The 13,656-nt window shown below is 34.7% G+C and overlaps 1 protein-coding gene across 1 annotated transcript in view; it reads left to right on the forward strand.

The window, feature by feature from the left end:
* The window catches only part of JAK2 (Janus kinase 2), a 140,076-nt gene that overhangs the window by 73,913 nt on the left and 52,507 nt on the right, over positions 1-13,656 (forward strand). The window contains exons 5-7 of the mRNA XM_059143324.1: positions 254-371; positions 6,548-6,693; positions 12,942-13,263. Of these exons, the coding sequence (XP_058999307.1) occupies positions 254-371; positions 6,548-6,693; positions 12,942-13,263 (586 nt within the window). The remainder of the gene's footprint in view (positions 1-253; positions 372-6,547; positions 6,694-12,941; positions 13,264-13,656) is intronic.

Consider the following 13,656-nt stretch of genomic DNA (forward strand, 5'->3'; position numbering starts at 1 on the left):
TTCCTATTATTGCTTTTGCATTCTGCACATAGAAGCAGGCAGCATATTGATTGTACAGTTGTGTTTCTTAATTTTCTGTCTACATTATCATGGTCTTACTCAGATTTTCTTTTGTCCCCAACTTGTATTTAACACTGTTAGCTATGTTTTCTGGTTATGGGATAATACCTTTCAGTATGCTGGAAGTGGTTGTATGTATACATTTTGTTTCCATTTTAACTATTTGAGACTGATTGAATATTTTGTCTCCTAGATTTTACTTTCCTTACTGGTATTGTAACGGCAGCAACAGAACCTATCGGTATGGGATATCTCGAGGTGCTGAAACTCCTCTTCTTGACGACTTTGTCATGGCCTACCTTTTTGCTCAGGTATCATTATGTTATCTTACTTGCATATGTGTTAAATGATAAGAATCTTGCTGTGTAGTATAGCTCTTCATCAGGAAAATCTTCATATGTGGGAAAATTGATGTTCTGTCTTGGATAACAGGCACAGAAAGGTAACAGAGTTGAGTCTTCTTATCACTAATTTTTAATCCCATAATTTATACATAATAGAATTTATTTTAAAATGGTTCCCTTTATTGGCCCTTTTGAATTTTTTTAAAGTGTTTTAGGACATTTTAAGGATTTCACAAAGTTTAGATTGAGTTATACAGCAGGATTCATGTAGATATGAGTATCTGGAATATAAGACAGTAAAATTTCCTCAGAGAAACTTCTTAAAATTCCTGAACAATTTCAGACTTAATTAGTGGATAGTAAAATGTAAAGAAAGTGGGAAAGTAAACAAAAAGTGAGCTATAGTAGTTGTTTATTTCCTCATAAGAGGATGACTGGGTATTTTTACATGATCTGAGAGTTGTGCTCCGGTTGTTTATTAATACTGTTCTATGAAATTTTTATAGTATATTTGAACATTTTGTAATGCTTCCTTACCTATTACCTTAATTTAAACAGTAATCAAAATGTTCTGTCATTAAATAACTTTTGTTTTTTATGGGCCACAAAACTGAGGAGTAGAAACTAAAGAAAAAGATATTAGTGCTTTTGGGTAAAGATATACTGTTGTTATCCCAAAGATGTCAGATTAAGGAGTTCTGAATCAGATTTGCTAATATCATAGGAAATTATCCCGCGGATCCTCATGGTTCACATTTCTAAGATGCTAGGAAGACTGGTTCAGTTTGTGAGCAACACATTGATAAATATTCCTTTTTTGGGGAGAACAAGCAACTTTTTTTTTTTAACTTTTTTTTATTCTGGTAAAATATACTTAGTAAAAGTTGCCATTTTAACCCTTTTTGGGTGGGGACAGATTGATGGTGTTAAAGCTCATTCACATTGTTTTGTAACCATCACCCTGATTCATCTTTAGAACATTTTTCTTCTTTTTAGATTGGAACTTCTTACCTGTTAAACAGTAACTTGCCATGCCCTCCCCTTAGCAGCCAACTTCTACTTTCTGTCTCTGTGGATTTGCCTATTCTGGGTGCCTCCCATAAGTAGTAGTATACAGCATTTGCTCTTTTGTGACTGACATATTTCTCTTAGCATAATGTCCTCAAGGTCTTCCATGTCGTTGCGTGTGTTAGAATTTTCTCCTTTTTAAGGGTGATTAAAATTCCTTTGTATCTGTCACATTTTGTTTATCCATTTATCTATTAATAGATTTTTGGGTTGCTTCCACTTTTTGGCTCTTAAGAATAACACTGCTATGAACATGGGTATATAGATATCTCTTTAAGATCCTGCTTTTTGTTCCTTTAAATACATATCTAGAACTGGAATTATTGGATTATTTGGAAATTCTACGTTCAATTTTTTTTTGAGGAACTGATACACTGTTTTCTATGGCAGCTGTTCCATTTTACATTCCACCAGCAGTGTATAAGTATTCCAATTTCTCCACATCCTTGCCAACACTTATTTTCTGTTTTTCTAATAGCTATTTTTCTGTGGAGTGTGGAGTGATACCTTGCTGTGGTTTTAATTTGCATTTCCCTAGTGGTTACTGATGTTGAACATTTTTCTTAAGCTTTTTGACCATTTAAATATCTTCTTTGGGGAACTTCCTTTGCCCATTTTTAAATTAGAATGTTGTCAAGTTGTAAGTGTCCTTTATATATTCTGGATATTAACTCCATGTCAGCTATATGACATATTTTCTCCCATTCTTTCGTTTGCCTTTCACATTTCTTGATGTGTCCTGTGATGTCCAAAGGTTTTTAATTTTTGATATAAACAGATTTGTTTCTTTTTTCTTTGATTCCCTGTGCTTTTGGTGTCATATCCAAGAAGTCATTACTATCATGAAGCTTTTCCCCTATATTTTCTTATAACTGTTTTATTGTTTTAGCCCTTAAGTTTAGATCTTTGATCTGTTTTGAGTTAATTTTTGTTGATGGTGTAAGGTAAGGCACAATTTTATTCTTTTGCATGTGCATATCCAGTTTTTCCAGCATCACTTGTTGAAAAAGACTGTTTTTTCTCTATTGACTGGTTCTGGTGCTCTTGTCAAAAATAATTTGACCACCACCCAACTTTTATATAGCTTTCTTTTTTCAGTAGTCATTGGAAAAAGAGGGAGAGATAGGCTTTTGAGAATAGATACTATGTGGTTATGACTTTCTGTTGCTTTTATGATTGTGCTATATCATCTGTGCTGAAGAACTGATTTTATTTTGGTGGCGTGATAGTTTAAATCCCATTAATAAGACAATTTTTCTAAACTGTTCATCTGCTTTACCCTAAAACTGTGGTATCTAATACTTTTGATTTAGAAAAAATATGATTGATTTCTAATTTTGTCTTCCTAGGAAGGATTTTCTCATTTAGGAAAGCAAAATAATTTCACAATAGAATCGTAAATTGTGTCTAGATAATAAAGACCACATGTAATTTTTCTATTTCTTAATGTTTCTATTTCTCTAAACCTGTGCCCAGAAAAATACATAAGGTAGTAATTAACTTATCCAGATTATTTTGATATCAGCATGGATTATATGCATTTTATAGAATAAAGCATGTTTGACCAGTGACGACATCAGAGTATAAGATTATGTTGATATTTTTTAATAACTAAAAAATAGTTCAGCCACTGAACTATGAAGTCTGTTAAGACACTACTATAGAGGGCGCCTGGGTGGCTCAGTGGGTTAAGCCTCTGCCTTCGGCTCAGGTCATGATCTCAGGGTCCTGGAATCAAGTCCCGCATCGGGCTCTCTGCTCAGCAGGGAGCCTGCTTCCTCCTCTCTCTCTCTCTCTCTGCCTGCCTCTATGCCTACTTGTGATCTCTCTCTGTCAAATAAATAAATAAAATCTTAAAAAAAAGACACTACTATAGAAAGATGGATTTAGAAAAGGTAAGCCAATGAAAGCCAAAAGTTAGATATCCCTTTTAAGTTCATTTTCTTCTGAGGATTGCCTTGATACCATCAAATATGGTGATGCAGCAAATAATTTGCTGCCATGTGAACAATCTTTAATGAATTTCATATACTTGGCAAAAAAATGTCTATTCACTCCATGTTGTTTCTTTGGTTCATTTCTGATTTTGTGTCTGTCACAGTTTTCTTATTTTTCTGGGTGAATGCAGATAAAATTTTTTGGTTCAAATGTTGTCGGCTACTGAGATGAAAAACAATTAAAAAAAAATTTCTTTCTGTTGGGGCACCTGGGTGGTTTGTTGGTTGAGCAGCTGCCTTAGGCTCAGGTCATGATCCCGGAGTACCAGGATTGAGTCCTGCATTGGGCTTCCGGCTCCATGGCGAGTCTGCTTCTCTCTCTGCCCTTCTCCTCTCTCTTGCTCTCCTTCACTGTTTCTCTCTCAAATAAATAAATAAAATCTTTAAAGAAAAATTTCTTTTAATTTAAATTATCCAATGTATAGTACATCATTAGTTGTTGATATAATGGTCAGTGCTTCATTAGTTATGTATAACACCCATTGCTCATCACATCACATGCCCTCCTTAATGTCCATCACCCAGTTACCCCACCCCTCTACCCACCTCCTGGAGACTCTTGACTCCGGAAAACTACTTTTCTACAGTTACAATTAAAGGCAGTTTTCATTTGTACACCTGCATTTTTGAAAGGAAGTTTAAAAATAGTTGAAAATAGTATGCTTTGGTATTTGGGACTCTGTTTCGGTTGTAATTCTTCTCTAATGAGCATTTGATTGGTTATGTTCTTAGTGCTGCTCTTAATGGCTTTTCCTATATTTATTGTCTTTTGGGTATAAATTGCACAGAATATCTTCATGATCATAATTTATTATACTTTGGTCCTATGTAAGAGATGGAACAAAAGCAAGGTATTAAAAAGAATGGACCTAGCAATCAGTTACCTTTTTAAAAACTTAAATTCAGTTAATTAACATAGAATACATTATTTGCTTTAGGGCTACAGGTCTGTACTTCGTCAGTCTTATATAATACCAAGTGCTCATTACAACACATCCTCTTTCTAGTGTCCATCCCTCAGTTATCCCATCCCCCATCCTCTCCTCCAGCAGCCCTCACTTTGTTTCCTAAGATTAAGAGTCTCTTATGGTTTATTTCCCTCTCTGGTTTCGTCTTGTTTCACTTTTTCCTCTCTTCACCTTGTTTCTTCAATTCCACTTATCAGTGAGATCATATGATGATTGTCTATCTCTGATTGACTATTTCACTTAGCATAATACCCTCTAGTTCCATACATGTTGTTGCAAATGACAAGTTTTAAATTTTTTGATGGCTGAGTAATATTCCATTGTGTGTGTGTGTGTATATATCCCACATCATCTTTATCCATTCCTCTGTTGATGGACATCTGGGCTCTTTCTGTAGTTTGGATATTGTGGACATTGCTGCTATAAACTTTGGGGTGCAGGTGCCCCTTCTTTTCCCTACATCTGTGTCTTTGGGTAAATAGCTGGTAGCGCAGTTGGTGGGTTGTAGGGTAGCTCTATTTTCAGCTTTTTGAGGGAACTTCATACTGTTTTCCAGAGTTAGCCATCAGTTATCCTTTTTTTTTTTTTAATTTACTTATTTAACAGATAGATCACAAGTAGGCAGAGAGGCAGGCAGAGATAGGGAGAAGCAGGCTCCCCGCTGAGCAGAGAGCCAGATGCGGGGTTCGATCCCAGGACCCTGGGATCATGGCCTGAGCCAAAGGCAGAGGCTTCAACCTGCTGAGCCACTCAGGTGCCCCAGCCATCAGTTATCTTAATCAGAATAATTTACTTGCCTGTTTCTGTAAGTGTGGTGAGATGAATGTTAGCAAAACAAAATCTAACTCCTTCTGTGAATTAACTTTGTTACCAATATTAAGCTTTTGTTTTGGTTAATACTGGTTACTTCGTGATTTGTGCCTTTTAAATAATATAGTTTTTTATACTAAAATGCCTTCTAATTTATTAATAGGAAGTTAGCAAATATAATTTTAAATGTGTATTTATTTCTTTTAATAAAATTATTTTTTTATTTTTTAAAAGATTTTATTTATCTGAGAGAGAGCATGAGCAGGGGGTGGGTAGAGGGAGAAAGAGAAGCAGACTACCTACTGAGCAGGCATGGGTCTCGATCCCAGGACCCTGAGGTCATGACCTGAGCTGAAGGGAGAAGCTTAACCCACTGAACCACCCCTATTTTCTTTTTAATCAAATTATTTTTTAAGAATTTGTGTTAAACTTTAATTTCATGAGACAAGTTATCACATTAAAAGGAAGGAGATATATACACGAAATAAAGAGAGTGATCCTGTATTTCTCTTACCCAGTTTAAAACCTTGTTTAAGGGGTGCCTGAGTGGCTCAGTCTGTTAAGCGTCTGCCTTGGGCTCAGGTCATGATCTCAGAGTCCTGGGAATTGAGCCCTAAGTTGTCATGCTCCCTGCTCAGCAGGAAGTTTATTTCTCTTTCTCCCTCTACCTTTTGCCCCCAGCTTGTGTTTTTTCTCTCTCTCTCAAATAAATAAATAAAATCTTTTACAAAACTAATAAAACCTTGGATAAATATTGCTATTTCAGCTAATATTTTAGTTCATACCTTTCTTATCAAAAAAATTGCTATGTTTTTAGAATATTGGTGGTTTTTATGTTTTGACTTTCTTTTCTACCATTATATGTTCAATCTCATTTCCAAATTATCTAGACCAAAATCTTATAATTTCTTGTTTTTCTTTTTCTTCATTTTTATATATAATGATAAAGTTATAAGCTTTTTTTCGGACTCTTTTTGTGTCTTCTGTTCCCTATATCCCTACTTATTTAATTAACTAATATCTATCTTAATTAGATATTTTTATCTCATTTTGTGATTTTTATGTAGAAGATATAATTTAGAGATACAAGTAGGGAAATAGGTTGACATCATATGTACTGTATTCAGTTTCCATTGATAAAAAAAGTTACACTGAAATTTTATGGCAAAATGAAAATCAGTGAAGGAGTTGACATTCTTTTTAAATGCATATATTCTAGAAATTATAGGTTACAATATAATAGATTTAAATGTGATAGTGAAATTTAAGAGATATTTCCTTTTAAATTTTTTTCCTGTAGTGGCGGCATGATTTTTTACATGGATGGATAAAAATACCTGTGACTCATGAAACACAAGAAGAATGTCTTGGAATGGCTGTGTTAGATATGATGAGACTAGCCAAAGAGAAAGATCAGACCCCATTGGACATCTATAGCTCTATCAGGTAGTTTCCTTATGCAAATCCATATGCATAAACGTGAACAGTTAGAGTTTTTCTATAATTAATTGCATTTTCTGTGTCAAATCTTTCCAATTTTATAATTAAAAGTCACATGGGTAACTTTTCTTCCTTGTGTACAACACATACTTTGTGAGACAAATTTATTTTTTCTTTTTTTCTTCTAGTTTTATTGAGATATAATTGTCATTTAGCACTTGTAAGTTTAAGGTGTACATCATCATAATTTGACTTACGTATATCTGTGAAATAATTACCAAAATAAGTTTAGTTAATATCCATTATCTCATATAGGTACATAAAAAAGAGAAAGAAAAAGAAATTTTTTTCCTTATGATGAGAACTGTTAGGATCTACTGGTTAAAAACTTGCGTGTATACCCTATAGTGGTGTTATAGTGATCATATTGTACATTATGCCCTCAGTACTGATTTATCTTAGAGTTAAAAAAATATTGAAAGTTGGAGTACTGCAGAAATATCATAGACGTTTGATACCTATTAATTTTTTGATCCATTTATTCTAAAAAGGGTAAGCAAAGTTAGGGGAGTGAAAAGAGCACCAGGAGGCATAATTTCTGATAGCAAATTCTCAAATTGTCTGTTTTGTCTCAAATAATTCTGAAGCGGTATTTCTCGAATATTGGCCCATAGTTTACTTGAATTTAGTATCACACGAAGTGCCTGCTAAGATTGAATATTTCTGAGTGCTACCCAAGAATTTGGATTCAGTAAATCTGAGGGAAAAGCCCACCTATACAAATCTTCACAAGTTCTCCTGGGAATTTTCCTAAAAATTTTACACTTTATTGAAGTGTCAGTGCCATATAAAATTGGGAGGTGATTGGAAGTGTACTTCCTGGTGGTTTGCTCTATGTATACACAGTGAAAGCACTCCCCCATCTACTTCATTAACACATCCATCGCCTCGCATATTTATCTTTCCTACTTACCGTTTTTTTGTTTTTTTTTTTTGGTGAGAACATTTATACACTCCTCTTAGCAAATTTCAGGTCTACAGTATAGTCTTATCAGTCACCATGTTTTATATTAGATCCTTAGATCTTTTCATGTCATAACTGATCCAGCAGATTCTTTTATAAGTGCTTCACACTCCACATTCTCCAAATTACTCTTGTGCATATTGAATTTTGTCTTGCCTAACAGGATTTTTTGAAATACTTCTTCTACAACCCAGCTTTAATGGCTGTAAGACTTTTGCTGTTTTTAAAGGTGTATATGATTATTATAAGAGTTCTTTGAGTTTTTTTTTTAAGTTTGAAGATTAAATATATGTTTTACATATTGCATACTTAGGATTAGAAGTTTGAGGATATTATGAATCTGGTTAAAACTCTCTGTATTTCTTGAAATCCTTCTCTCAGTAACTCATTTCAGTTACTCCTTTGCTAAGTGCCTTAAAAACAGTTACATACCCACACTGCAGGGTATCATTTTCTGTTTCCTCTTTGGTTTTAGGTATTCTTGTTATTATCAGATACCTGTTAGGCCAAGTTCACTCATTTAAAATGAACAACTCACGATTTTTTGTTATTAAATTGTAAGGGTTCTTTACATATTTTGGATACAAGTCTTCAGATGAAAGTTACTATATTTCTAATTTGCAAATATATTCCCCATTCTTTGGATTGTTTTTTCACTTTCTTAAAAGTGTCATTCATAATACAGAAGTTTAGATTTTGAAGTAATTTATTTTTTGTTTCTTGTGCCATGACAATTTGATATTAGATGAATAAATTCTCCTGAAGTAAATATGCCTGCCTTGCTTGCCTTTTTTAATAATTTAATTCAACTGATGTTTTCTAAATTCACATTTAATGCTTATTTTTGAGAAATAATCAAGAAACTCCACTCAGTGTTAAAATATTCAAGATTGATGGGAGAATAGATGAATGATTAGTTGTTGGCAGAATGAAATACACTGTTTTGTTCCCAGAAAATCCCTGTAGGATATGGATATCTGATTAGCATAATTAAATACATATTCCTCCCCCGACTTTAGAAAAATGCATGTAAAGTGCATCTTTGTGTGCCTATGTGTTAGCTGTGTTTGTGGGTGTGGGTGGACACCTTTTTGTGCATGTGTATGCATTAGATACTTTTCTATATGACACTTCCTAATTAAATATTATGGCTTAGGTATTAGAGCATAGAAAGTGAAGGAAAGTATAACATTTTTGCGTTTTCATTCTTCATGTGCTCTTTAAAATCCTGTCTGCTAACGGGTGGGAAGAAGAGAACTGGAAAATGCAAAGAGTGTTAAGGAAACTGCTGAATTTGTAAACATTAGGCCAGGACCAAGGCCACTTATATAGCTACTGAGCTACTCACCTCATCTCACTGGACTCCCTTTCTAAAAAACTAAGTAAATAATAATGGAGTTTCTAATGGCCTACTCTAATAATAAGCTGCAGATTTCATTTTATAGTGTAAAAAATAATATACAGTTTCTAAGCCAAAACTCAATTTCAGAACCTTTTGGAACCTCAATTTTAGCATTCTTTAAAAACTCAAATAAGAAAAGCATGAAAAAAAATGTTTTATGCTTCAAGAGTTAACCTTTCTCTTGGAAAAATTTTGTGTTTCTAACAAGTCTGGTTCTGAAAGCATGATGCTGAAGTGGATTCACCATGTTCAAGAACCACACATGCCTATGGTATTCCCAAAGGAAGCATTTCTGGTCCTTTATGCCAGGCATCAATGTGGAAACTTTGTTTTCTGTTGTTATTTTAAATTACTCTTTTTATATCCAAATACACCTTATTAAAAAGTAGCCATTGGTGATTATTTATTTTGCATTTTTGAAAAATGTTTATATAAATTGTATTCGGATTTAGTAAGTCTCTTGGTAACTAATGTTTTTGACAGAAGTAGTTTAGCAAGAGTCATTTGTATTCTGATTCTATTTTTTAAGTCTTTTCAGTGTTTATTCTAAACTTCCTGAGGCTCTCCTCTATGCTATCTAGACTTTTTAGATTTCATATATCTATTTATTTAGAAATATATAATTGTTAGGAACAAAAGTGTGACTTGTAATATCTGAAAAAAAAAAAAGAGTAGAATTTGATGACAGAGTGAGGGGAGTGATGGAGTGTGTAGAGACTCATGGAAAAGGCCTTGTAGCAGAAGGGAGAGTGAAGAAAATCAGTATGGCTAGACCCCGAAGAGTTAGGAGGGACAAAGCAGGGACTAGATCAGAACCTACAGAACCTTAGAACCATGTTGACAAGGTTATGAGCACTCAGAAACCATAGAAGGGTATTAAGCAATGGTGAAATGATTAGATTTGTGATTCTGAAAGATCCCCATGAGTCCAGTGTAGAAAAAAAAGTCAGACAATGGCAGAGTAGATGGAAATGCTATTTTTTCAGAGACAAAAACCATTGCAATATTTTCTTCCAGGCAATGTGGTTAGTAATGAGTTCGTAATGAGAAAAATGGGTAACTAAGAGAAGTATTTAGGAGGGGAACTCATGGGAACATGCTGATGAATGGAATAATAGGAGTCAAAGGAGAAGGCCGCATCAAGGATTATTCCCAGGTCTTGGGTGAATTGCAGTGCTATTTACTAGATAGGAAATGCTGTAAGAGGATCTTTTAGGGGAGAACATCAGTAGGACTTATGAGTTGGGTTTGACGTATTGTTTAAGGAGATTTTGAGACATTTAAATTAAATGATCGAATGACTTGCCTACAGAAGATAGGAGTGTGGAGTTGAGAGGTCATTGCTAAAGACAGGTATCAGAGTCATTTGCATATAGAGAATCTAGAGAGAGTTAGTTTAAATAAGAAGAGAAGAGGGTCTTAAATCCTGAGGAACTTCAACATTAATCACTAGGTAGGAGTGAAGGTAAAAAGGAGATTGAGAAGTATCCCAAGAGATAGGAATAAAGTGAGGAAAGCTGAGGGGAGAAAGCTGAAGGAGAGAATGATCAGCAATGTTGGATGCCGAGGAAGAATGGCAAGGTAGATGAATATGGGAATTTGGTTTAAACAACATGAAAGTTTTTCTTGATTTTTAACAAAAGCATTTTCTATGGAATGATGGAGTAGAAGCTAGACTGGAGTGAATTGAAGAGTAAGTAGAAATGACTGTATAAACTCTTTCAAAATTAGGCCAGATAAGCTGTAGCTGAGGGGGATATGCAGGACAAAGAAATTTTACATTTTAAGTTGGAATGAACATTAGTCTTTTGTGGCTCGAAGAGAAATAAGAGTAAAAGTCCCCAGAGTAAATGTATATTAGAGGAAGAAAGAGGCTATAGGTAAATACGTGTCCAGGAAGTGGCGTTACCTTGCTGGTAACATTTGTTGGAACAGATGGGGAGGAGGAGGGAATGAGTGCACATGAATGTGGATTTGCTAGTGGAATGTTGAGGGAACTCTGCTCAGAGAAGCTTTTTTTCCTCCCTAAGAAAGAGATGAAGTCATGTGGTGAACATAAGGAGGAATACAGCTGAGGTTTGAGGCGGAAGAAAGGTAGGCAGTTTGAGAAGATTGGAGAGGGTTTGACATATTGTGGAACTTGGGAGAATTAGTTGAACAGAGAAGTGTTGTAAAATTGGTCGTGTTGAAAGCATGTTTGAAATTGGTGGTGATGAATTTATGCTGCTGTGTCTGCCTTATCAAATGACTCTCCAGCCCCTCTGCTGCCTGGGTACAAAGCTGAATGTTCCTCAGCCAGGTTCAGGGAGAGTAGGGGAGGGAAGAAGCCATGGTATGCTAGTAAATGCATAACAACCAGTTCTCAAAAAAACCCAAACCCCAAAGGTGTGATTGGTTTGCCATCTTTGCTGATATCCATGGTATAAATCCTGCATATGGCCAGTTTCAGGGTATCAACCTGATGTGCCTGATGTAGAATTGGGAAGAGATGAGCAATAGCAAATCTTTTACATCACTCATGTACGAGTGATGTAAATAACCTCAAACGCATAGGTAGTAATAAAGTGTAAAAATTTAAAATGTAAAATAATTAGAAAGTGATACATTTTGAGTATTCCCTATATTTTTACTATAATTGTAACCATAGAACTTAAATTTTAATGATAGCTCTTTAGCAATCAACTCAATAGTCTTACACTGTAAGCTCTCAGCATGAGACAGCTGGAGCACTAGCTATAACTAGTCACATACAGAATAGAGTGAGAAGTGATCTCATGGAGTGGTGGTGCACAGAATGCTGTCTGACAGTGGGGAGTAGTATGTAATGTAGTCCTAGAGAAAGGTTGTCTGGATTTGATGATGCTTGAGCTGAGACTTTTGGAATGAGTTAGAACCAACCAGGTAGGAGATGGTGATGGGAAGGATTAGCATAGGTGAAGGCATGGAAATTTAATGCAGTTGCATCTTCAGAAATAAAATGGTCTTCATTTGTCAGATATTTGAGTAGGAGGAAAGTCATCATCTCTCTTCTTTAGGGTATTTTATATAGACACAAAATTACAGAAGCATCAGAACATTTCTAAGTAGAATTGTTTTGAAGGCAAAGGAATTATTAAGAGTTATTGAAAAGGGTCTAGAAAATAGTATATACAAAAGAAGTATGTTTGCATAATGAACAACAAAATGTAGCAATTTCCAGAATTCAGATAAATTTTGGTGTACAGCATCATAGGAAATATTGCAACATGGTGCCAAAATATAAGATATAAGATATCTTATAAGGTATAATAATAATAATAAGGTATAAGATAATCAGAGAAAACAAATTTTTAGAGACTCCATTATTAACTAGACTAAGTCTTCATTTCATTAGGGGAAGAAAATTAACATATCCTATTCTAAACATTTATGGTGACTCAGAGAATTTTTATATGTATTCACATCATCAGTTAAAACCTTAATATTAGGGGCGCCTGAGTGGCTCAGTGGGTTGAAGCCTTTGCCTTCAGCTCAGGTCATGATCCCAGGGTCCTGGGATTGAGCCCCACATCGGGCTCTCTCCTCGGTGGGGAGCCCGCTTCCTCCTCTCTCTCTGCCTGCCTCTTTGCCTGCTTGTGATCTCTATCTGTCAAATAAATAAATAAAATCCTTAAAAAAAAAAAAACAACTTAATATTGTACACATGGTGGCTGTGTCACCTTTCTCCGCTTGACCACTGTGTGGTAGCAGTTACCAGTCGTGGAGAAAGGTGGTAGTTTCTCTCCCAGTGTCGTTTTAGATTTATCTTCCAATTTGTTTTGTTTTTCTGTGTGTGCTCTTTATCCCCAGCTACAAGACATTCTTACCAAAATGTGTTCGAGCAAAGATCCAAGACTATCATATTTTGACAAGGAAACGAATAAGGTACAGATTTCGCAGATTTATTGAGCAGTTCAGCCATTGCAAAGCCACTGCCAGAAACTTGAAACTTAAGTATCTTATAAATCTGGAAACTCTTCAGTCAGCCTTCTACACAGAGCAATTTGAAGTAAAAGAACCTGGAAGAGGTCCTTCAGGTGAGGAGATTTTTGCAACCATTATAATAACTGGAAACGGTGGAATTCAGTGGTCAAGAGGGAAACATAAAGAAAGTGAGACACTGACAGAACAGGTAATCCTTAATGATACGTTCTCATTCTTTGTTAATTTAAGTGAATGGCAATAGAAGCAGAGTAATTTTACTCATTGGAAACATGGTCTTGCAATTCTCTTCTCTCATTGATAGAAGAGGAAGTTTTTAGTAGTGTGAAACTATCAAGGTCATATCTATAATTCTTTTCTCGTTGTTCTTAAATGGTTTTTTATTTAGTTTTTTAAATGACAAATATTACTAATGGTTTTCTTATAGTTTTCGAAAAGGCTTGAATTCTAAAAGTGATTTTTAAGGTAGTTTTGCCTCTTTAAAATTTTGCTGTTACTGGTAATGGGCATAATCATAAAATTTAATTGGAAAAAGTTAATTTTAATTGATTTTATGATGATGCATTCATTTTTTTAAGGTCTG

Source organism: Mustela lutreola, chromosome 12 (genome assembly GCF_030435805.1).
Source record: "Mustela lutreola isolate mMusLut2 chromosome 12, mMusLut2.pri, whole genome shotgun sequence".
Taxonomy (NCBI): Eukaryota; Metazoa; Chordata; class Mammalia; order Carnivora; family Mustelidae; genus Mustela; species Mustela lutreola.